At 38.2% G+C, this 24,447-nt stretch overlaps 1 protein-coding gene across 1 annotated transcript in view; it reads left to right on the top strand.

Moving 5' to 3' along the window:
• The first annotated feature begins 1,943 nt into the window (after positions 1-1,943).
• Positions 1,944-24,447, top strand: part of LOC120778048 (ecdysone-induced protein 78C) — a 228,769-nt gene continuing 206,265 nt past the window's right edge. The window contains exons 1-2 of the mRNA XM_040109724.1: positions 1,944-2,150; positions 17,868-18,220. Of these exons, the coding sequence (XP_039965658.1) occupies positions 2,104-2,150; positions 17,868-18,220 (400 nt within the window). The 5' untranslated portion in view covers positions 1,944-2,103. The remainder of the gene's footprint in view (positions 2,151-17,867; positions 18,221-24,447) is intronic.

Raw genomic sequence — 24,447 nt, 5'->3', positions numbered from 1 at the left:
ACACTCGCGTTTTTGCGCTGTGTTTTCACGTTCGCCGCTCTGTTTATGTTTTTCAACGGTGGTTCGGTGTACTTTGTCCTGCTAACGGTGCATTGCTCGCTGCTGCTTGCTGCTGTTGTTGTTGCAGTTGTTGTGCAGCGCGCACATGTGACCGCTGTTATCCTTTTTGTTGCTATAACCAACAACTTCGGCTGTATTTGAAAGCTAACGAGGCGTACATTTACAATTGCTGATGGGCTAACGGTGCATATTGCGGCCGAAACGTGCCTGCCGCTGCCACTCGCTGACTCTTCGATACGCTAGCTTAAAGTTTAATGGTCCACTATTCGAGTGCGCTGCAATGCAGTGGCGGGGCGGTGCAGTGCAGGAGCAAGCGAGTGTGCGAGAGAGAGACACACACACACAGAGATGGAGAGAGAGAGAGCGGGCGTGTGTGCTGAGGCGCACGAAGGTACGGGCAGTGGCTATTCCAGTTTTAGTTGGCGACACATCCGCATTGTGGTCAATAAAACACACACCGTTTTTGTTGTTATTTTTTGCTGACTTTAACGGTGCTGTCGACCACGCTGCCGAAGCTGAGGGCTTTCAAGATGAATTTCACTGCATTTTTCGCATGTTTGGAAAATAGCGGTTGTGAAGTTTCTAACGCGTGGTGGTGAGCAAGCCGCATCAACCAAAGCGGATTAAGTCGTCGTTGGTTAAGTAGTGAATTACCGAAATGCATTTGTAGTGAATATTAGCGAAATTATTGCAATAACGGTAAATATCATTTTCAAGAGTGTGTGTGTGAATAAAATTTATTGATTTGTGCAACAAAAGCCAACATTTCGAATACTAAGTGCCGCATATGCAAATAAATTGCATTAAAAATTTGCAACAACAACAGCAATAAAGCACTGCAAATTCTGCATAAATCCAAAAGCTGCAATTTATTCCTTACCAACAACAACACACACACCATTTGACATTATTAGCGCAGAGCTGTGAGACAGGCTGACAGGCAGGCGGGCAGGCAGGCAGGCGGGTATAAGCTGCACAAAACAAACAACACCAACACCACCAACGACCGCCGGTAGGCTCATCGCGCACTCGGCACGACAGCCTCGGTGCCTGTGTGCCGGAATGCCTGCTCGAATGCAGAAAAAGCTCCGGCGGCATGCAGCCAAGTAACTAAAAACAAAACGGCGACTAAAAGCCGATCAGCTAAGCAACCGACCGACCGGGTTTTCACAAGCCCAAAACACGCACACACACACACATACACACTCACGTGCTACTCGCAACACAAGTACGTACCGTTACACTCGCAAACAAATGCAGCGCTTTGCAGTGGCTGACTGTAGATGCATATTCGCTAGTGCCGCAAAGCGTTTGTGGGCGGGGAGCAGTCGGTCGATTTGGTGGAAAATCCATTAGAAAGCAATCGAAATCAAAATTTACAAGTGAAAATAGTGGCGAAAAGTGCTTTAACAACTGGCAATAACCTGCAAATGATGTTAAGTGAAAATGGATTAAAATTATTTCGCGTGAATAAATGTGAAAATATTTGAAAATATAAGTGTAAATACTGAAAATACTGAGCATAGCACACACACTGCGTTACAGTCTTGGAAAAAGTGCGTTTACAAATTGTTGTTGTTGCAAATGTGTTTTAAAAAGCATTAAAAGTGTAAATAAATGCAAAAAATTTTCCAGAAATATATGTACTTTAAGAAAACGAAAAGCAATAAATCACTTTAACAAATTCAATAATCATTTTAATTCAATACAACAGTGTGTGCAAATATACTAAGCAACTGTAATACCACAAACAAATCACCAAGCACAGCAAAAAATAGAGTTAAAAAAAATAAGTAATTTAGTTGCGTTGAATATATCATCATTATACTCGTATATGTATAAACGCTTGTGAGAAAATATATGCTCAACACAAAACATTGAAAAATATAAATATCGACTTTCTAAAAATCATAAAAATTAACACTTAAATCAGTAACGTTATGTTTTTTTAAATCAAATCTCGCTCCGTGCACCCGGCAACAGCTTAAATGTATTTTAGTGTTTTTCAATATCTAGGCCAGCCCCATCGAGGGCCGGCGACACATGGAGTTTCCAACCAAATCTAGTTTAAGCGTCACTGACACTAACAGGTATGTCTCAAAGATTTTTTTTTAATTTTTATTTTTTATTTAAAAAATTTTTAATAAAACAAATCCGAGAAATACTTAGAAAAGCTATTTTAAATATTTGTTTGATATTTTGATGATCCAATGATAGGCACGCGACAAAAGAATACTCGCTTAAATTACAAAGCCATGCAGAGAAATTATAAAAACACGTATATGGTACTTTTATACCCTGCACAGGACATATTAAGCCTGTAGCATACAGAAGAAAGCGTTGAAGGCCATATATTTAAGGGGGTATTCTGGTCTAGAAGCATGAATTTCAGGTAATTTTTAAAGTGCCGTAAAAAAAGGCAATTAATATTTTTACTATCCATTTTTTTATTAGTTATTTGTTAATTTTGGAAGAGTACAGAAAAAAATTAAAAACTAAAAAAAGTAAAAAATTTCAAAAATTATGAGCTGACGAAGTGGGGGGTCTCTAAAAATTTCCACGTGACCATGCCCATGATTTCAACCCTCCTAGTTATCTGAAACCAAAAAAAAAGATTAATTTTGAATAATGTCGCAAAGGCCGGAACTACGGAAAAGTGGGAAAAATTTTTTTCACAAAATGAAAAAAAAAAAAGATTTTTTGGATCACTTTTTCTGACTATTTCGAATTTTTTAAAAATAATAAAAATAAAAATTTGGGGTTAGGGCTAGTTCCAACCATAGACAAGCCTATAAGGAAGACTCTATAAAAATTTCAAGTAAATGGGTCCAGTAGAACTTGAGAAATTGTGGGCATCGTTCCGAAAAAGTCAGTTTTGAGAAAAACGCGTTTAAAGTGTAGGAGACAAAAATAAGTCGAATTTTGAAAAATCCTTCCAAGGTTATATTTTTGAAAGTCTAAACTTTCAAGATATGCAAAAAAAATCGATTTTTTCAAAATCCTATACAAGAATACCCCCTTCAGTATGTATGTACCTATGCAAAGGGTGTTCCATTTCGAGGTTCCATACTTTTTTAAAGAAAAAACGCAGAAACTTCAAATTTAATGGGGAATGTTTATTATCATTCGAAAGAACATTCTTTGGCATTTATTTTTTGAAGATTATCTCTTTCACATCTTGGCCGCGGCTACGTCTCAGTTGAGTCCAATTTTCGATGACTCGTTCGAGCATTTCGACTGGTAACTGGCGAAAGACACGCGTGATGTTTTGCTCCAAAGCCTGAATTGAAGCGATATTGTCCGCATAGACGTTATATTTTACATATTCCCACAGGAAAAAGTCTAACGGTGTGATATAACACGATCTTGGTAGCCAATCGACCGGCCCAAAATGTGAAATAATCTGCATACCGAAATGTTCTCTCAAAAAATTCATTGATTGAAGCGATGCGTGAGAAGTGGCGCCGTCTTGTTCAAATCAAATGTCGCCGAGATCACGAGCTTCAATTTCAGGCATCAAAAAGTAGGTTATAATTGCTCGATAACGGTCGTTATGACGGTTACGTTCTTACCGGCATCATTTTTACAGAAATAAGGACCGATGATTCCACCGGCTCATCAACCACATCAAACCGTTGTTTTTTCTAGATGATATAGTAGCTCTGGAATCTCTTCAGTTTGCCCTACGTCGCAAATAGACAATTTTCCTTGTTTACATTCCCATTGAGCCAGAAATGGACCTCATCGCTGAACAAAATTTGGCTGGAAAACGTCGAATCTTCTTGGAGCTTTTCAAGAGCCCATAGAGCAGAGAGATGTCGCTTGGGAAGGTCGAGCGGCTTCAGTTCTTGCATAAGCTATATTTCGTACGCTTTCCATTTAAGGTTTCGACGTAAAATGTGCCAAGTCGTTCTATACGTGAGTTCGAGTTGCGAACGGCGCCGAAACGACTCTCCACAGTTCTGATGTACACTCTCAGCTACGGTTGTTATATTTTCCTCACTGGATGGTGAACGTAGCTATTCGATCGTATATAATCCAATAATGAATTCTGGGTCTCAAGATGGTTGATGGTGATGCGAATAGTACGCTTGGTAGGCCGATTATGTTGGGTATAAGTTAAGGGAAACGGACGAAACACATTCTTTACAGAACGTGAATTTTCATAATAAAGTTGAACGCTTTGTAAACTTTGTTCAGACGTAAGTTTTCCCACGATGAAATGCCAAATAGTACAGAATATTAACATCACAAATTAACACGGCTCACCGAGATCTGTCAAAAAAAGCTATTGAAAGAAGTACCTCACCCGTTAAAGTGATTTAAAATATAAGTGAATTCAAACATTATGATTTTGAATAAGTTCTTTAAACGCACAAAATTTTATAAACTTGAACAACCGCAGCCAATATCCACGCAATACAAAGTCTAGCAAGATAGTGTCGTTCCATCAGCTTATTTCTTTGTCCTACTTAAGATTAAGCACTGGGAATGTTAATTTACTTGTGTTTTCACTTCCTAGCAGTATTCTTCTTGGTAAAATCCTTCGTTATCTCACATTCAGCTTTATCATTTTCACAGTTTTCGACATTTGTAGTCCATTAAAGTAAAAAGGAAATACATTCTATTATTTTATGAAGTGTTCGAGACTGTTCATTGTGCTGTGTGTGTTGAGGCGCTTTTTTCATTTGCTCTGAAACATTCAAATTTAGAGACTAAGCAATATCGTTTTTTTCGTACTAAAAAGCCTATCACAAAACAATTTTCCAAAAAAGTCGCATTTGTCATAGCCTCTACATAGCATTTCGACTTCTCTTTTCTACAAATCAGACATGATTGATTACATTTTGATGTTTATGTGAGGATAAATAACCAGTTACTAACCAAAAAAGTTCACGATTCTGTTCTGGGTCAATAAATGCTACATACCCTAACTCTAAATTTTTGGTAGCACGTTGAACGGGTACAGTGGAAGATTCCTACATTTTGGACTTGTTTTTTTTGAAAGGGTGTATGTCCATTATTTTATAACCAATTAGAATTATGTCCATCAAAAATTCAACTTGATAAAATTTATCGAAAGGTGAGTGTTAAGTTGGGATTGCTGGAAAGAAGAAAAATATGATTATTATAATCCCAGCTCTTACTAAGCTTCTTGGGGCAGAGAAAATTGTGATAACACTTAGAGAACCCAGAAAAGAACGGCGCTTAATATAATGAAAGGTTGCTTTGAGAAAAACAGTTGGCTGTTGTGTACTTGAGAAAGAGATAAAGATATATATGTAGAGAGAGAGGGAGATATATAAATATATAGTAAATAGAGATAGCCAGAGACGAATGTAGATATAGAAAGAAGCAGTGAGTGAGATAGACAAGTCAATTTTAGTATGAGTTAGTTGATGACTTGAGAAAATAATAAGGATAGCGAGAGACAAATAAGTGAATAGAGGCTGAAAGTGACGGATGTAGATATAGATGGAATCAGTGAGTGAGATAGAAAAGTTAAAATTTCGCCAAGTTTGCCAAATTTTCAATCAAATTTTTGTGATTTTATACTACAGGTTTATTATGTATGTACTCTTAAATGATGCCTTAATAATTGGTTAAATAACACCAGGTCTGACTGTTAATATGCCATATCATCCCATAATCTTCAATATAGAATATAAAATATAGATTTTATTTGAATTATTTGTATATTATTAATGAAACAGCAGGTCATAGGTTGATCTTCCTCTTAGTCGATGGTATGAGCAAGAACCTAAAGACTTATAAATATATTTTATTAATGGTTATTAATCTTTTAAACCAAATTTTTCTTTGAACAGCAAATATTTCAAGTTATATTGTAAAAGTTGCCAATTTTTAGAAGTCAGAAATATATTTTCAGTCTCTAAAGTAAATTTCGCAAAACTATAACCAAATATGGCATCATAACTTTCAGAACACTTATTCAGCTACAATGTTTTCCATTACAAATATGCTCAGCATGGTATTTTTAACGGCATATTTATGCACTTGCATATCTGAATAAATATATGCAGAAATTTGTGTGCGCCTTTCTTCGCTTGCGACAGCACTTCTGTGTCATTCTATTGCCTCGGGATGCTGCTGTGTGGTTTTGAGTCTATGAAACTAGGCCGGCTGCCTGGGTTTGTGCCAGCGCTAGAAAAAACCCATAAAGCGCACAATTTATGACTCTTCTTCATTTGTTTGTATATATGTATACTAATGCATATAGCATATATTTTGAATTGATTTTACTGAGATTTATGGGCAAAGGCTTTATTGGACACTGCATTTTTCGCAGTTTTTATCGCGTGAATCGCAAAAGTGAATTTCAGCGAGGCATTGTGTAGAGTAAATGGTGTGTTACATAGTGGCTTTTATGTACATATGTACTGCACATAATATGATAAAGATTCATATGCAAGCGCCAGTTTAATTTACGGGGTATAAAATTGATTTTTTTAAATTTAATTGCTTCTGGGACACTCTGGCAAGCTGCTTTTGATCACAACAGTTTATTCTTATTCTCTTGGCTCGGCGATTAACCCATTATTGCTTTTGTTGTATTGTAAAACTCTTTTGGCCACTTAGTTTATATTATTACATCGAGTCTATAAGTATTCTTTGAAGCTGTACACAAGTATTTGAGTGACACAAAGCAGTCGGTAAAGGGCGTGAAGTCATCGAAAACTTGCCTAAAAACTAGTCCACCATCTACCTCATCAAAAAAAAAATAAGGAAACAGTGCTTGAAAACCGTCGTGTTGTAGCATGTAAATGCCCCTGGAGCCTATTTTGAAGGCGATAATAAATATTTTGGTTAAAATACGTGAAAATAAAGTTACTCATATCAGACCGGATCGATTGTGAGCTGATAGTAGATTACGTTTTCTTTGAAATTTGTCAGTTGAATTCAATAAAAGAGAGGTATTAATGTACACCCATTTAGATAATTTATGCCAGTTGTTTGTTCGATTCGCCTTTTTTTCTCGCGCTAGCGAATCAAAGATGGCAAATGACGTTTCGTGAGTTATTATAACGACTGTGATATCTCTGTTTATTTACTATACGCTCCACTAAATATGTGCTTAGCCTTAGCAGTAGGGACGTATGTAAGTCCATGTCATCCAATTCGGGATAAAAATATTCAGTTATCATTGAGCGGTAGAGATTCCCTTTGATAGTAACGTGCCGGTCTTGATCATCACGGAATAAGTACGGCCCAATGACGGCGCCGGGCCATAAACCGCACCAAATCGTCATTTTTTCGGCATGCAATGGTGACTCGTGGAGTATATGTGGGTTGCTGCCTGACCAATAATGAATATTTTGCTTATTGACGAAGCCATTCAGACAGAAATGAAGCTCATCTATGATTTTTCGCTGAAAATCCGGACCATTTTTAAGTTGTTGCTCAGTCCAATTCACGAACATAGGACAATTGTGGTGGTCAAGCGGCTTCAGTTCTTGTGTCAATTTGATCTTGTAAGGATGTGGGCGAAGATCCTTTAGCAAAATTCGCCACAACGAAGTCAGAGAGGTGCTCAACGCTTGAGAACGACGTGTGAGAGACTGATTTGAGTCTTCCTCAATTGATGCGCTAGCGGCAACAATATTCTCGACATTACGGGCACTCTTTGCCTCACTGGCAAGGGAACATTTTGTACGATGCCTATGGTTTCAAATTTTTCCACTAGACTCTCAATGGTTGATCTGACAGATAGACAGATCGCCGTAATAAGTGCTATATATAAGCAGTAAAATAGGATACAGAACTCAAACTACGCACGACGAATCGCGTTAAGGAAGGGCACCTGTGGTTTGAAAATATTTGAAAAGTGGGCATGGTCCCGCCCGCTAATAAGTTTTATGTATATATCTTTTAAACCAAAGCTATATCACTCAAAATTTACACAGACACATTTTTTCAACTTCTTCACCTTCTTCACGATAGCCTGAAAATAGGTGAAATCGGATGAAAAGCCCGCCCGCTCCCCATATAACGGTTTTGTGGGATTAATAACTGAATGCGTCAATGATATTAAATTTCACACCCAGGATGGCACAAAAAGGTTTTACAGGACCCGGTGTCAAAATTGTATAATAGACGTGGCATGCTCCATCCTTAAGTGAAATCACATATCTCAGGATCTGTTCGACCGATTTTAACCAAACTTGATACATAACATTTTTTCAATATTCATATGTCACGATGTGAAAATGGAAGAAATCGGACTACAACCACGCCTGTTTCCTATATAACATATTTCTAAATTCCGCTTGATTATTTCAGTTTCCTGTGTACAAATCAAAAAGCAATTAATATATTGGGATACAACTTTGCACGAATAATTCTTTTGAAGTATGCCACCTTATAACCGAAAATTGCCCAAATCAAACCAAAACTATTCAAGCCCCTAGGTACCGAATATGTGGACCCCAGTAACTATATTTGAATTTTGACTAAAAATATCGGTCCATGTGTGATATATATGAATGAAATTTGGAGATAATATTTTTCTTATTGAGGTGTGTGTATTACGAAATAGGTTGAATCGGGCCAAACTTCGAACTTCCTGGTGACTTTATATCCCATATATTTGTCAATATTTGAGCTATCTCAATGAAATATGCAGAGCGTATTTTATTCATAACAGTTTATCTATGTGCCTAAAATGGATAAAATTAGGTGAAAACTTGACCTAGTCACTATATAACTAATATCAGGATATTCGAACATCCGGCTGACTTTACACATATAGATTAGTGCAAAAATATACATTTTTCAGTTACACACGAACTTAGTCTTTCTTAACTTCTGAAATAAAGTTTCGACCATACCTGAAGATATTTCTCCGGTTTCGATCTCTGGAAGGCGCAAGCGTATGACATTTTCGGTTACACTCGAACTTAGCTCTTCCATACTTTAATGCAATTTTTCATTTTTAGTGCGCAAACCCTCTAAGTACATATGTGTACTTAACATACAAGGTGAGTTCCAAAGTAAACAGGACTTTTTAAACCTAGGGCCCCCTGTTGATGTCATCTATCTACTATCTTTATCGATTGTTCAGTGACTAATGTCCATGACATTTCATTGATTGGAAGTGAAGTTATTGCGTTCTAAGTGTCAGTATGTTTGTGTTATCGGTGCGAAAATGAGCTTCGAACAAATAGCCAACATTAAATTTTGTTTTAAAATTGGTAAAACTTTTACCAAAACGTTTCAGTTGATGAAACAAGTTTATGGCGATGATTGAATATCCCGTAGCAGAGTACACGATTGGTTTCAACGTTTTCAAAGTGGTCGTGAGGACATAAATGACGATCAACATGTGGGCCAATCAAAATCCGTGATCACCGGAAATTCCATCGAAACTGTGCGTGAATTCATCAAAAATCAGCCGAAATCATCATTGAAATTCATGGAAATGGAATTGAACATCTCCAAAACATCGATTTATCGCATTTTGACCGAACCTTTGGGCTTACGAAAGGTGTGAGCACGGTTTGTTCCGGACAAATTGACTGACGACCAAAAATTGCTCAGAATCCAACATTCGAAGGACGATTAATTGGCCACAAATCACATTTTAACCATTAAGCACTCCCCGTATTCACCTGATATGACACCGTGCGACTTCTTCCTTTTCGGAAAAATGCATTTGCCCACGAAAGGAAAGCGTTATGCAGACGTAGAGGCCATTCAAAAGGCGTGCACCGGCATACTGGTGGCTATACCCGCCAACGAGCTAAAACTCTCGTTCGACATGCTTTTGGACCGTGCAAAACGCTGTATTGAAGCAGAAGGAGACAATTTTGAATAAAATAGATGGATTTTGCCGAAAAAATCATTTGTTCTGATTTTTTAAGTCCTGTTTACTTTGGCACGCACCTTGTATTTGCTATGAATAAATTTCAACAAAATTGAAAAAAATCTAACTTTGTCATGTACATATTTCATAATAATATTTGTTTTATTATCATTTTCAACATTTTTACTGTAATTTACAGTTACTCCCCTTCTGTACAATTCCAATAATAAAAATGAATAAGATTTTAAAAATATTTTAAAAACTCACGAGTCAGGTGGCGTTATTGTATGCACGGCAGAGTTTCGCTGCTGACCTAATTGAGTGTGCGGCAGGGTTGTATTGTGTTGTACCTGCAACTTGCGACTTGTGCCAGATTTCAGTTGAAGCGCCACATCCTGCTGCTGGATGCCAGTCACATCTACCTGCTACGCAAACACAACACTGGCAACGAACGGTAGTAAGCACCGTTATTTGATTATACATTTAATAGTTGTTTTATTTGCACTTTGCACATTTTTAAGCCTCTCCATTATTTTAAGTTTCGTTATTTTTGTTGCATGCACTTAGTGCCCGCATGCACCGGCGGCATGCTGTAGCCACTTTTATTTAATTTGTTTGGTTGAAGTGGCAACGTTCTTTATGCCATTATGCCACTCTTAGTTGATGCAATTTACCGTTGTTTTGTTGCGCAAACTTTTTCACTATGTAGGCGCATGCGAGGCGACCGAATGCGAGAAAATCTGAAGCGCTTAAGTTTTCACCTTATACCATACATACATATGTACATATGTGTATATGTGTATGGTATATATAATTTAGATATTTATTTTATTTATATATAACTGTGTCTATGTATGTTGAAAGACATAAAATTAAATCCTTTTTACGATACTTCTCGTATAACTGTAAACCACATATGAATATGTAACTAGAAATGCATGTGTGTTGTTATGTCACATTAGCGGCTGACAAGTGCCAGTGGCGAAATTTACGAGCAAATGCCATGCCAATTTTATATGCTTTTTACGATGTTAACACAATCATTTGCAGGTACACACATACATACATAATATAGTTTACATATGTAAGCTCTGTTGCAATATTTATTTTGCAATCGCAATCTATGACCTAAAAGGAAGCTGTTTAAGTGAAAACCAGAAAGTAGCGAAACACATTTTAAGTTGTTGAAATAAAGGGTGATCCATTCCGAGGTTCCTTATGTTAAAAAAAAAACACAGAAACTTCAAATCATTCGAAAAACATTCTTTGGCATTACTTTTGAGAAGATTGTCTCTACCAAGTGTTGACCGTGGCTACGTCTCAGTTGGTCCATTCGTTAAGTCCAATTTTCAATGACTCGTTCGAGCATTTCGACTTGCAACTGTTGAAAGACACGCGTGATGTTTTGCTCCAAGGCCTGTATCGAAGCGTGATTGTCCGCATAGACTTTAGACTTCACATATCCCCACAGGAAAAAGTCTAACGATGTAATATCAAACGGTCTTGGTAGTCAATCGACCGGCCCAAAGCGTTCTTTCAATAAATTCATTAATTGATGTGATATGTGAGAAGTGGCGACGTATTGTTGAAACCGTGCCACAACCCGTACCAAACCCTTTGTCCCAAATGCGCCAATTTTGCTTGATTACATACTCATTTAGCTAGAAATCGATGAACAAAATTAGGCTCGAAAACGTCGGATCTTCTAGGAACTTTTCAAGCGATGTCGCTTGGGAAGGTCGAGCGGCTTCAGTTCTTGCACAAAAGCTGTATTTTGTACGCAGACTATGTTGACAATAAGCTGAGCGAAGCGCGTGAAACACTTTCTTTACAGAACGTTATTCAGGCGTAAGTCTTTCGTAGATAAAAAACCAAACAACAGAACAAAAATTCTGCCAAAAAAGAGCTATAGAAAAAAGTTCCTTTTCTTGGATCACCCGTTTTTAGCTAAAACATCGGTTACTGCATTAGGTAATGGTTCTGTAACTATATTCATACGGTTCGTCAAAAGATGGAGTAAGTTGTTGCAGTACTCTAAACATACGTTAGAAAGCTACTGTCCTTCAGTCCCTTTTACAGTACATGTCATTCATTTGAAGTGTTGGGTTAGGTTCATACGAATAGGTACGGTCCTATCGATGGCTCTTACTTGGAAAGCTGTGAAGGTGCTTTGTGATAACCAAAAATTCCAAAAAATACAATAACCAGATCCTCATATATCAAAAAAGGTTCGGAGTTTACCACAAATTTTTCAAAGCAGTTTATATCACTCTCAGCCATTTTGCTAGGTTCATTGAGCAAAAATTATCTTCCATACACTTTTGTCAAAAATCGCCCAGAAAAATATTAAACCGGAACACCTACAATTGCGGCGAGATTAACTTTACTTAGAGCAAGTAGTGAGGGCGTTTTACAAGCGACTCAGGCTCAGAATATTTCGCAATCTCACAAATTCTGGTTGCTGCCAGTGCTTGTCGAGCTCATGTTTAGCGCAAAAATGCAATAGGACAACGAGGTACGGCATAAAATTGAAGTCCTTCCTAGCAAACTCAGCGGCTTTGCAGTTTCCGGCGATTCCTCTGTGGTCGAGCCCAGCCGAAGTCTATTACGGAAGAAGCTTGATCTTATTGTTAATGAGGCCAAGTACTTCTTGGCTAGTTTTAAGAGAGCTGAAAATAATAGCATCTTGGAGGATATTTATAGTGAATATTCCCTAGTCAGTTAAGCGTACGTGTCAAAAGTGGTTTCAATATTTCGAAAGTGGTGATTTTGGCTTATGAGACGTGGAACGTCCGTGACAAACAACTTTGGAGATGAGGAACTGGAAGCACTACTCGCTTAAGATTGTTGTCAAATACAAGAACATCACACAGAATCTCTGCGTTTATAAGCAGCCAAATATGTCCAAAATCATGGAAATCGGTTGTCATATGATTTGAAGTCAAGAGGCGTTCAATGATGATTTTGAAAGTGAGAAATGCTGCCTGAACGCTACAAAAAGACGAGAAGAAGTGGTTTTTGCATCGGGTTGTGACTGCTGATGATGCCCTGTGTTTGGTGGGAACAGAATTGCGAAGATTCTTCCCATTGTGACCATGCTTTGTGCCGAGATTTTGAGATATTGCACTGAAATTTTGCAGTGTTCCTTTTCTCCATAAGAAGCTGATGATTTGTCAGAACTGCCGACATCGCACCATTATAGGATTTACGAACTTGCCATACAAACTGGTGCAAAAGCCAAAATTTGTTGGCCCATAATTCCGGCCTCTTTTTACGATTTGCTTCGTTCAAACGACGCATAGCACACAAATAGCATCGATAATCCAAAAAAACTGTCAATATAACCTTAATTTTTTACCTGCTTTGACGTGTTTTTTCGATTTCGACTAAACTTTGACAATATTCGGTCGATTGAGCGCCTGTTTTTGGGTTGTAAACGTAGCTCCAAAACTCATCGCCAGAAATAATACGTTTCATGACATCCTGGTAGTCGGAAAGCATTATTTCACAGTTGTTTAAGCGATGCTGTTTTTCGAAAAAATTCAATGATTTTGGAATCAATCGTGCTTTCACTTTTCTTAGACCTAAATGATCTTTTAAAATAGTTTTCACTGATTGTTTCGATATTTCAACGATGTTAAAAGAGCTCTGACTTTTAACCGTCGATTCTCAAGCACCAATTTCTTTATTTCATGGCCGTGTTATGGACATGTTGTTGTTGTTGGCCATCCTGGGCGTGGTTCGTCACTCTTTGTATAATTTTTACCAATCAAAAACACTTGCTCGCAGCAATCACTGAAGGCCTTTTCCAACATTCTGAACGTTTCATCACCAGAAATGTGATTTCGCGCACAAAATTTAATGGAACTTTTATGTTGAATTATTTCACTTCACTTTATGTACTTTAGAAACACATGAGTATACGTTACTAAAATTTAAATTAAAAATAAATAGTCTTACTATTTTTTGCCCACAGTAGTAAATTTGCTTACACATAGTATCTGTTGTGAAAAAATTCAAGATTTTCAGAAGTTGAATCCAGACGGAAAACTTTCTCACTTTAATCCAACTGGCTTGCAACCCACATACTTAGCTCATTATTCATTATCCAATTACCCGCGCTCGAGCCTGCCAAAGACCTTTCAATGAGTTTAATTATTACCCAAACTACGCACCCTAAGAAATGCTTAATTTACACAGCGAACGCCAAAGGTAGCTCATTACAGTTATTTATATTGGGCCGTAAAATCCCGTTTAAACTAAAGAACAAACAAAAAACAATATCAAATTCACAAATTATAAACATTCTGCCTAAAGAACAAAGTATCTCGTTTTACTAGAAGAACAAGCGCTGCCATGGATATAATCCGCGGCGTGGGAAGAAAGCGAAAATGTGCCGCACAAAGCAATAACAGAAATGTGTGCCTCAGCTTCACTTCCCATTCTTTGCACGTGCACAGACAAATACATACACATACATATATGTATATGAAAATGCTTGCAAGTATGTGTGCGCCTGTAGTTTTAAGCCATTTTGAGACTTCCGGTAGAAATAGCTGACGCACGGTGTTGCTTTATTTTAGCCTGGCACGTGCCAAATGCACACAGGCATTTAAATGTGAAAATCGATTTTCTGCGCCAACTTTCGACGTAGCCTCTTTTTGTGCCTCTTGCCGTTATCCGCTTGCCGTTGCTGCTGCTGCATTTGACAGCATTTTAACTCACACACATACGCGTGCACACACATAAGGAACTACGCGCTAACGGCACATGTACGTGTATGGGCTTTTAAGATGGCGGACACACTCATCTCTACTCACACACATACTGTCAGATACAGTTATGTGCTCGCATTGGCCCTCTTGAACCCTTTGTTCTCACACCAGTTCACGTTTCATACACGTATTTTCTACTTTTGCATTTGTTGTTGTGGCTATACTTTGGCTGTTTGAATACTCATTGCTGTCGTTAGCCACTTGACATGAGCATCCTTGTTGAAAATATTTTGTTGTCATAATATTTTCGCAATGCAAGCAAATGTGAGTGCGTGTGTACGAGTATGAGACGACGATGGCAGCGAACGAGGCGAAAGAGTTTATACTTGGGAAAGTGAAACTGGGTGAGAGAGCTCATGACGGTAGGTGATGGGTAGATACCGGAATTGTAAGACGAAATTTAATTTTACGTAAAAGAATGTGTAAAACTTTGGGCTCAGACTGATTTTGGAATCTTCAATATAATAGAACATCGATTAAAAGTTGCGGTTATGGAATACAGAAATAAAATGAAAATATAATTTGAATAAAATTCATTAACTATGCTCAGCACAAGGTAGACTAAGTTTGTCGCGAGGCTTGTAACAGCCAAAAGAAAAAGTCGGAAATCCCAACAAGTATAAATTGTGACAAAAAAGTGTCCAAAATTTGTTAATAAAACGAAAAATATTTAACTATTTATCAATATTTATTTGGTCGCCTTCAAAGTAATCTCCACCAGATGCAATACACTTATGCCAACGATTTTCCGGTTCTCTTTTTCACTTTTCATAAGCACTTTTTGGGATGCCTTTCAGCTTCTTCAGTGAATTTTGTTTTTTCTATTCGATTGACTGATAACGGGTTCCACGGAGCGGCAATTTCAGTTTGGGAACAAGAAGCAACCGAAACCAAATCTGGTGAATATGGTGCTTGGTCGATGGTATTCACTTTGTGTTTGGCTTTAAATTCGGTCACAACCGTGGCTCGATGCAATGGTGCATTATCATCGTGTAAAATCCATGAAGTGTTCTTCCACAATTCCGTCCGTTTTCGACAAATATTGTCATAATAATAATTAAACAAATATAACACCTTATTGACCGTCTCTGATACAAGTTCATGATGTACCAATCCACGAATGTCGTTTTTTCCTCCATTCCGACAATTGTTGACTTGTTCGTATGTCAAATTCATAAACCTATGTCTCATTCGCAGTTATAATGCTCTCCATGATTGTGGGATCGGAATTAGTACAATCCAGCAGGTCCAAAAAAATCTGTATACGGTGCTCTTTTTGAAAAAATTTGAGCTTTATCAGGACAAGTCGAGCAAGAACGCCAAAACCCCGAAAAGTTAAAAGTTATACATTATTTCCAGTGAGTCTACAGTTACACATTTCTCAAATCGAGTTGAAAATAATATAGTTCCAAACAATAAAATTCTACTCTAGATCTGCCCCATATTTGGATAGTAGTTAAGGACAATATTACCAACTTAGCAAAAAACGTTTTTTGAAATATCAATTATCCGGCGAATTTAAATTACAATTTCGTGGTAATATTGTGTCACAATGTATATGGAAATGTAATGAGCAAAATGCATTTAACTATGCCCCTCTATCTGCCTATATTTATACGAACAAATCCGTCATTTGTTGAGATATCATTTTGGAAATTTGCACACGTTCTTTTCTTCCCAAGAAGCTACTACTTTTTCAAAGTTATTTGATCCCACGACAGCCAGTTTTCTTTGCAACCGAAATCGACCTGGGATCTGCAAAGCATAGGCGGTATTATCGGCTAAAATTTGCCGCGTAGTGACGGAGGGTGGTGTATTAGGCTAATTGTTATCCCATCTATCGTATTTTCCAGATCTGGTCCCGTGTCGGTCTTTTTGTTTCCAAAACTTGCAGAATATTATGTCGAATGAAGAGGTCATCACCGTTTCGGAGAATGCAAAGAAGTTTGAGCCTAGCTCAGTCATGTGTATTGAGCTAAAAAGAGACCGCTAAAAGTAAATCGTAATTTTTCGAAATTTTCCTTTTTTCATTGTGTTTCAAGAAGTTTTTGAACAGGCCTCGTATATCAAAGAACTCCAACTATAACAACATTCCTTGTGTTTCTGCGTGAGTACGTGTCGACGATGGCCTTAACCCACGGTGCTTAAAAAGCACAGAGATCAAAATAATGTGTTGATCAAAGCTCCAAATAATACAAGCTTTTTGCAAGTATTATTTGATTGCAATAAGTTAGGTAGAAGGGACACTTTTTCCACCTTGGTCGGGCTCAAGGCCGATCTAAAACCTCTGGCGTGCTGTGGGTTCGGCACCCGGCCACAGTGCGACTCCACACTGAACTGAATTTTCAATTAGGTTTAGCAGATTGGAGCGAACTCCAAGGCCTAACTGCTCCCCGTGGTACCAAATTTAAGCCTTCTGTCATCAAACTTAATGACTGGTGACATTTGACGCTTGATCTTCAAATGCCTTTTCATTAGAAGGAATCTCATTCAAAGTCTATAATAACAGTTCAAACCCAGTATTGTGGCACTATTTTTGACAACACTATGCTGATATTTCGAGGCAAGCCAAATAACAGACATAGTGTATATAAGATTTTAGTCGCCTCTTGCCCCAGGCATACCTTAGCGCGGTCAAATTCTTTCCCCTGGCCGCTATTTAGTTGGGTGGACTGATTATCACAGACGCTAATTCAGACCATTGCTGTGAATAAGAATGGAATAGAGGAATAGCTTTTTATCGTCCTATTTTTATCCTAACGACCGAATTAACCAATCATGACTCAGGTTGATGGCACCGTCTTTATAAAGCCTAACGTACGCCAACGAGTTTCATTTGAACCTACCTGAGCCGATTTTGGTATAGTTATAGGTCGCGGATAAGTTCGAATGAAGCTTATAGGCCACCATTAATTTTATATCACAGCTCTTAGACACATCCCTCTCATTACAACCAGTTGCTATTAAAGTGTTATTCAGCAAACCGAAAGTCCGGGACTATTTATAAGCAATTACAGAAGTGGACGAATTTCGAGTTAAAGTAATCGAACTCAAACTCACCATGTCATTTCTTATAGGAATATCTGTCATTTACGCTTCTGCATATTTAATACGTTATGCCGTCTATATTACTACGTAGTTAGTGATAAACGTCTGCAATTAAAATTTGGTTAAAATGCTTTATTTTTCGCTTTTCCCAATTCTTTTAGAATTGCGCTCGCCAGCAGCACAACGTCGGTGTCGTACTTCAATTTTCAATTGAAGCAAGAAATTGATGAAAATTCAACAACAGCATCCTGCAGTAATTCAACTATAAGCAGTACAACAACAACAGTTGGCAACACCTTAGTAAGCGCCACAACAACTGAGCACAGCGGACGTGGTGGCAGTGTATACAATAATAGTAACAACAACGGTAACGGTAACTTCGAAGGCATTGGCATTGTGCCAGTGGCAGCATCACCAACACTGACACCACCCACACCGATTAGTCCCCGTGAATCCCAAAGTCCTGACGGTCATACATCAGTTAGTTCGACCGGCTCCAGTGATACTATTTCAGGTGAGTCAAATTATTGCTTTTTACCCCACCGATTATTTGTTTACGAGTATACTCATGCACCACGTCGCAGAGAGTAAAATTGCTTGTAACTCTTCTTGGTAACACGTAGAACTAATCGAGATGATATAGTGTTTTTATAGTAAATTTATAACGATGACTAAAAGAATTGACTGTCTGATATCATGTCTAAGAATCCGTCCGTCTGTCCGCGGGAACGACAATTTAAACAAAAATTGATACATTTAAAAATATGTATCATCTTACCAATTATTAGAAAATGAGATTGATTTAGTCCCCCAATAGATTTCAAGTATTTATCTCAGAAACTACTAAATCTAAATCAACTGAATTTAGAGGAAATATTTTCCTATATTCCTTCATCGGTCAAGCGAGATCAAGCCAAAGATTAAATGAGGTCAAGCCCGTGGTAAAAGAAATAATAGGCCATGCTAAAAAGTCTAGATATGGTACAAATGTGGCGAAACTAGGGTCACGTGAGGTCAAGCTAGGATAGAAGCGAAGATAAATTTCCATATTAAACTATACCAAAATATTTCACTCGACGATAGGAAAATCGAACATCAGAGAAAACAATCGGTCCCTACATTTTCAATCCTCTGAATACCGAAATGAGTAGGAGCTGAAATGGTTGACTATGTATCCAAGATATTTAAATAGCAATAAAGCCGGTTTTTAAGAAGAAACAAGTCAGTACAGTACTTTTCTAGCCCCATATACCTAATATAAGGATTTTTAAACTTTTGGTTGACTTAATGACGATACAGTATATCAGTTAATATGTAAGGTATCTGAGGAAAATTAAGTGAACGTATAATCTTGGGTATACGTGCTACATTTTGGGTGAAGTTGGTCGGTGAACTACCCTAACCCGCATAGAGGTGAGTTTACCACTTCTTCTTTATTGCGTAGACACAAGTTTACAACAGCGCGTCAGTCGATCTTCCTTTTTTGCTGTTTGGCGCCAATTGCAGATTCCAGGTCTATCCAGTGTAGTAGCCAGGTCTTTCCCCATCTGGTCTTTTCAACGGAGTGGAGGTTTTCCTCTTCCATTACTACCCCCCCCGGCGGGTACTGCTTCGAATACTCTCAGAGCTGGAGTGTTTACAACTATACGGACGACATGACCTAGGCAGCGTAGCCGCTGTCTCTTAATTCTCTCGGCTTCGGTATTCACCGTTACCAATGCGCAAAGAACCTTAAATCTTCCACAGAACCTTTCTCTCGAAAACTCGTAACGCCGACTCATCAGATGTTGTAGAGTTTGGTCTTTGTTCGTCGGGAGAGAACTTTACTTCTCAATTGCCTAATCAGACCGAAGTAGCATTTGTTGCAAGTGTTATTCTGCGTTGGATTTCGTGGCTGACGTTGTTCTCGGTGTTAATGCTGGTTCCAAGATAGGGAGTCTTTTTGTTTGAAACCTCGCTTGCTATTAAACGGTTCCGAAAGGTCCTTCCCGATTGTGACGGAGCTTTGGTATAGCTCAATGTTTGACAAGGTCCAATCATTTTGTTGACGGTGGGCTTCAGTGTTTCATGCAGTACCCTCGGTAGAAATTTATATGCGATGTTGAGAAGGTTTATCCCACGGTAGTTTGCGCAGATTGTTGGGTATCCATTTTTTGTGGATTGGGCAGAGCACACATTTATACCAATCGTCGGGCATGTTGCCGTCCAATCATATTCTACAAAGAAGCTGGTGCATGCTCCTTATTAGTTCTTCGTCGGCATATTAGATTAGCTCGGCTGGCGATCCATCTGCCTCCGCTGCTTTGTTGTTCTTTCTTAAATTGGGTGAAAATAATTTTTCGAACATATTTTTGTTGGATGTCGAAAGTGGAATAAGGGAATCTAGACATTTTCCTAAAAGCAATTCCTTAATTATGTGATTTTCACCCTTCTGGTAGGTAAGAGTGCAGGGCCTACGGTCTTAACTATTGTTAGATGCGTCATTTTGATACACTATTCGTCAAACCTTTTAATATCGTTATCTCGATTTATTGTTTTGTTCGAACTATTTGGTGTCCTCAATGAAACTACTTATCTTCGTTATGTTTTTTATAGATAGATATACAAATATGATGGACTCACAGAGTTCTTTATTGGGATTGTGATAGAGCTGGGCACTCGCAGGCGAAGTGTAGCACCGTTGCCTAACTACCTTCGAGTTTGCAGGTGCGCCAAATATTGTTACGAGGTATTTTTAACGCGGCTTCGCTAAATTGAAAATGCCCGTTGTGTTCTCTGTAAGCCTATCCACACTTTTCCTGAACCTATTTAATAAGTCCTTAGTTCTTGTCTTGTCATGTAATATTTTGGACATATTTGTTTTACTATTTTGCTTTTGCTTTCCAGCTGTTCTGAGCTATTTTCTCAAATTGCGTAACCGGTTTTGTCTTTGTCTCTGAATCGTCCAGAGAGGCTCCTGACTTGGCCAACTTTTCTGTTTTTTCGTTGCCGAAAATGTTCTATGATCGGGAGCGCTAATTATAGACAAGTGGAGTTGATCTCTCAGTGAGCTTAAGGCCTTTCAACATATATAGAATACTCTGCTGTTTATCTTTGATGACGACAGGCTGGCAATGCCGCCTGGCTATCTGTGTATATGGTAGCTCGCTTTATCCTCCAGTAGTTATTCAGTAGAAGGAGCCCTCTCCGTGCCTGGTACCTCCACTTGGAAAATGCTTGCAGAGCTCAGCAGACAGAGGGAGAAAGATATCAATATGCACGGACCCTCGTCCTTACTCCGCAGGACATTTTGTTCAATGAGTGTACATTTTTTTTTGGCATTGAGTGAACATACATGAAACATGACACTCGTCCTACAAATTAATGAAATCAATTCAAATATTCATGTAATCCCCTTATGACTAATATAACGGTTTCCATTCTTCTAGTTAGTTTAATCGAGGAACAATGCCTGATACCTGTAAGACAAGCTTGAAATGTGGGAAAATGTCAAAGTATACAATGTTCGGCTGCACCCACACATAGCTCTACCTTACTTATGTTCATCTAAGCTGTCATGTGCAACATGCGCAATTCTTTTACTAACAAGTGCGATTAACATGACAGCGACAAGCAACTTGCCCCGCTGGTGGTAAACATAAGTAATTTACTAAATTTTCATTACAACAAATGTATGTAGCTACAAATAATGCCTGAAATAATGAAGGAAAAAAAGATTGGGTTAAAATGTACAGCGGCAAGTTGACGTGCAAAATGCAAAGCTTATGTTGCAAGTCACTCGTGTCGTCCGCTGCCAACGAGTAAACTGGCAGCAGTGGCAACCAATGCCAACAACAACGGCAACAACATGTTTTGGTGCTAATGTAATGCCAAGAAATTAGTGTTGTTGTGTTTTGTGCTTTGTTGTTGTTGTTGTTTTTAACACTATGCGCCATTTGACCGCCGCCACCGACAGTCTGTCGGTTATCTTAAGCGCATGTCCAAAATGTCACATAAACATGTTACATAATGTGATGGCAGCCTGCAACAAGAAGCTGTATACTTCCTAGCTGTTGTAAGTAGCACGTACATATGTATGTATGGATGGTACATAGTTGCATGCCTCTTCGGCGATGTTGTTACAATTCCCCTTTGGCTACGAGGCAACACTTTTATTTATGGCTTTTGTGTCAACATTTTACTTCAGTTTCTTATTTTTGTTGTAGTTTCTAAATTTTCTCCAATAAAATGTAGCTCTCTAAATGCAGTAGCTTTTGTCTAGCACAGTGGGTCAATAATGGTGGAATTCGGTCAAATTTCATTATTTATTTGTCCCAACTCAAACGTATTGTTGTTGTCTTGCACACCATATTTCATACTAGCTTAAGTCTCACTAAACTTTGTTATTGTAAATCAGTCTTTTCAAATCTGCGCATAAAATTATAACGGAGGAGAAGATTGCAGTTTTTGCTTTAATACAACCTAAGCGAATTTTGACGTAAGTTAGTTTTGGTGAGGTTATATTCTATGGCTGATCTTTAAGATGGGGACTACATTAGCTTGCCTTTTATAGTCATTTGTGTAGCCAGAAACCTGTAATAAGATCGCATGTGTCGACAAAGCGCCTTGCATTCAACACAAAACCAACTAGACGTTTTATTTTCATTCCCGTTAGCTCGCCGATGTGTAAAAGTCCGAAAACCATAGAATTATTGCGAAACGATTCAGAAAGAAATTTTGATATATTTTTACCTTATATCCGTATTCTTCCAAGCAGCTTCTGTAACCGGCATCCGGTGAGATTTTTAAACTTATCGCATGGACATCGATAGCGCAATGTCCAATTAAAATCCCTACAACTAGGAAAAGGCTAACCATAATGAAGGCGAAGCTTTAGGCCTAGAGAGCCTTGCGACTAGACAAATTGCCAAATTTCCGTGAAGCTTAGCTATTCAAACCTAAGAAAAAAAAACAATAAGATAGTGAAGATCCAACTCGTACCACTGATATGTGTGTTTAAGTACCTTTTCTTCCCAGCTCAGCAGCACGTTTTGACCTAAGATTTTACCAAAACCTTCTAGTTAAAATGCAGTTTAAGGCCAGTAGGAGACTGCTATATGGAGACTTATTGATGAAATAAATCGAATCATCTAGAACGTTTTAGGGAACAGTGTTGCAACTTAAATTTCTGCCATAAAAATGTAACTAGTATACTATTTGATCAAATTTGACCCGCACTGGTCCATATAAATTGCACGCGCAAACCGAATTGATAAACATTGTTTTCCTAGAAATTTGATCTCCAAATGTCAATTGGTGTGTAGTTGGGTTCGTTTAACCGAAAGTTTTATCTGGCGGTTTTTACCACGAAAACAAAAATTGAACAACGTGTTTGAATTGAAATTTTGTGTTACTAACGGAATTTCGCCTACAGAATTCTTAAAAATGTTGCAGAAGTTTTTTGAGGGTCTAATTTATCGAACACAAGTACTTGAGTGGCACAAAGGATTCAGTGAGGGCCGTGAAGTCATCGTACCTTAAGCTAGTTATCTATCCAACTCTGTGAATGATGATAACATCGAAAAAGTTTAAGAAACAGTATCCTCTCGAAAATGGTCGTGCTGGTATCAGAGGATCTCAGCTTCTCATATGGAACGTATCAGCACATTTTATTAATGTTTTGGGTATGAACCGTGTCAATGGAATTAATGATATGTATGTGTCTGACGAATAGCCGAAATATATTCGAAGTTTAATGTATATCTCAATTATAAACTGCGCCAAATCTTGAAAAAGACCCATGAAAGGAAGATCGACACACCCCGCTGCGTCGACTTTAAAAATGCTTTCGACATCAGGAAAAGGAACTGCTCTATGCCGCTATTTCTGAACTTGGTATCCCCGCAAATCTAATACGGCTGTGTAAACTAACGTTGAGCAACACTAAAAACTCCATCAGGCTCGACAAAAACATCTCCGAGCCGTTCGATACCAATCGAAGTTTCAAACTAAGAGAGTCTCTCTATTGTGTGACTTCTTCAATCCATTGCTGGAGAGAATAATACGAGCTGCTGGCGTACGCCGATGGCATTGATATCATTGACCTCAACAACCGCGTCGATAGTTCTGCTTTCTCCACACTTGATAAGGAAGCGAATGGAAGAAGTGAATGGTGGTGAACGAAGACAAGCCGAAATATTTCCTGTCATCAAACAAACAGTCATTGCACTCGCGACTTGTCTCACATGTTACTGTGGACAGTCATAACTTTGAAATATTAACACCAGCCACAACAACAGTCTTGAAATCCTCTCTTGCCAACGGGTGCTACTTTGGAGTAAGTAAGCAATTGAAAAGTAAAGTCCTCTCATTCCCGTCCTGCTATATGGTGTGGACGCATGGGCAATGACACCATCTGATCAGTCGGTCTTCGAAGTGTTCGAGAGAAGAGTTCTGCGGAAGATTTATGGTTCTTTGCGCATAGAGAACACTCAAACTTTGAAAAAAGCAAATAAAAGCTGAACTTAACATTTAGTCTACGAGTGTGGGTCTCTCAGGAAACAGAATTTATTAACCTTTTTTTACAAAAGCGGGTTATAAGCAATCCTGACAAATAGGTTGTCTAAGGTTAGTGCATTATACCTATTATTAAGATGTTCTGTCGCTATATTTAAATACTATTAAAAGTTATTATTATTGGTATTGAAATCGTGAGATGAGATGAGATGAGATGGGCACATAAATATAATCTTCGATCACTTG

The sequence above is a fragment of the Bactrocera tryoni genome, chromosome 5 (assembly GCF_016617805.1).
Source record: "Bactrocera tryoni isolate S06 chromosome 5, CSIRO_BtryS06_freeze2, whole genome shotgun sequence".
NCBI classification, from domain to species: Eukaryota; Metazoa; Arthropoda; class Insecta; order Diptera; family Tephritidae; genus Bactrocera; species Bactrocera tryoni.
The sequence above is the reverse complement of the archived record's forward strand: the minus strand, read 5'-3'. Positions and strand labels throughout refer to the sequence as shown.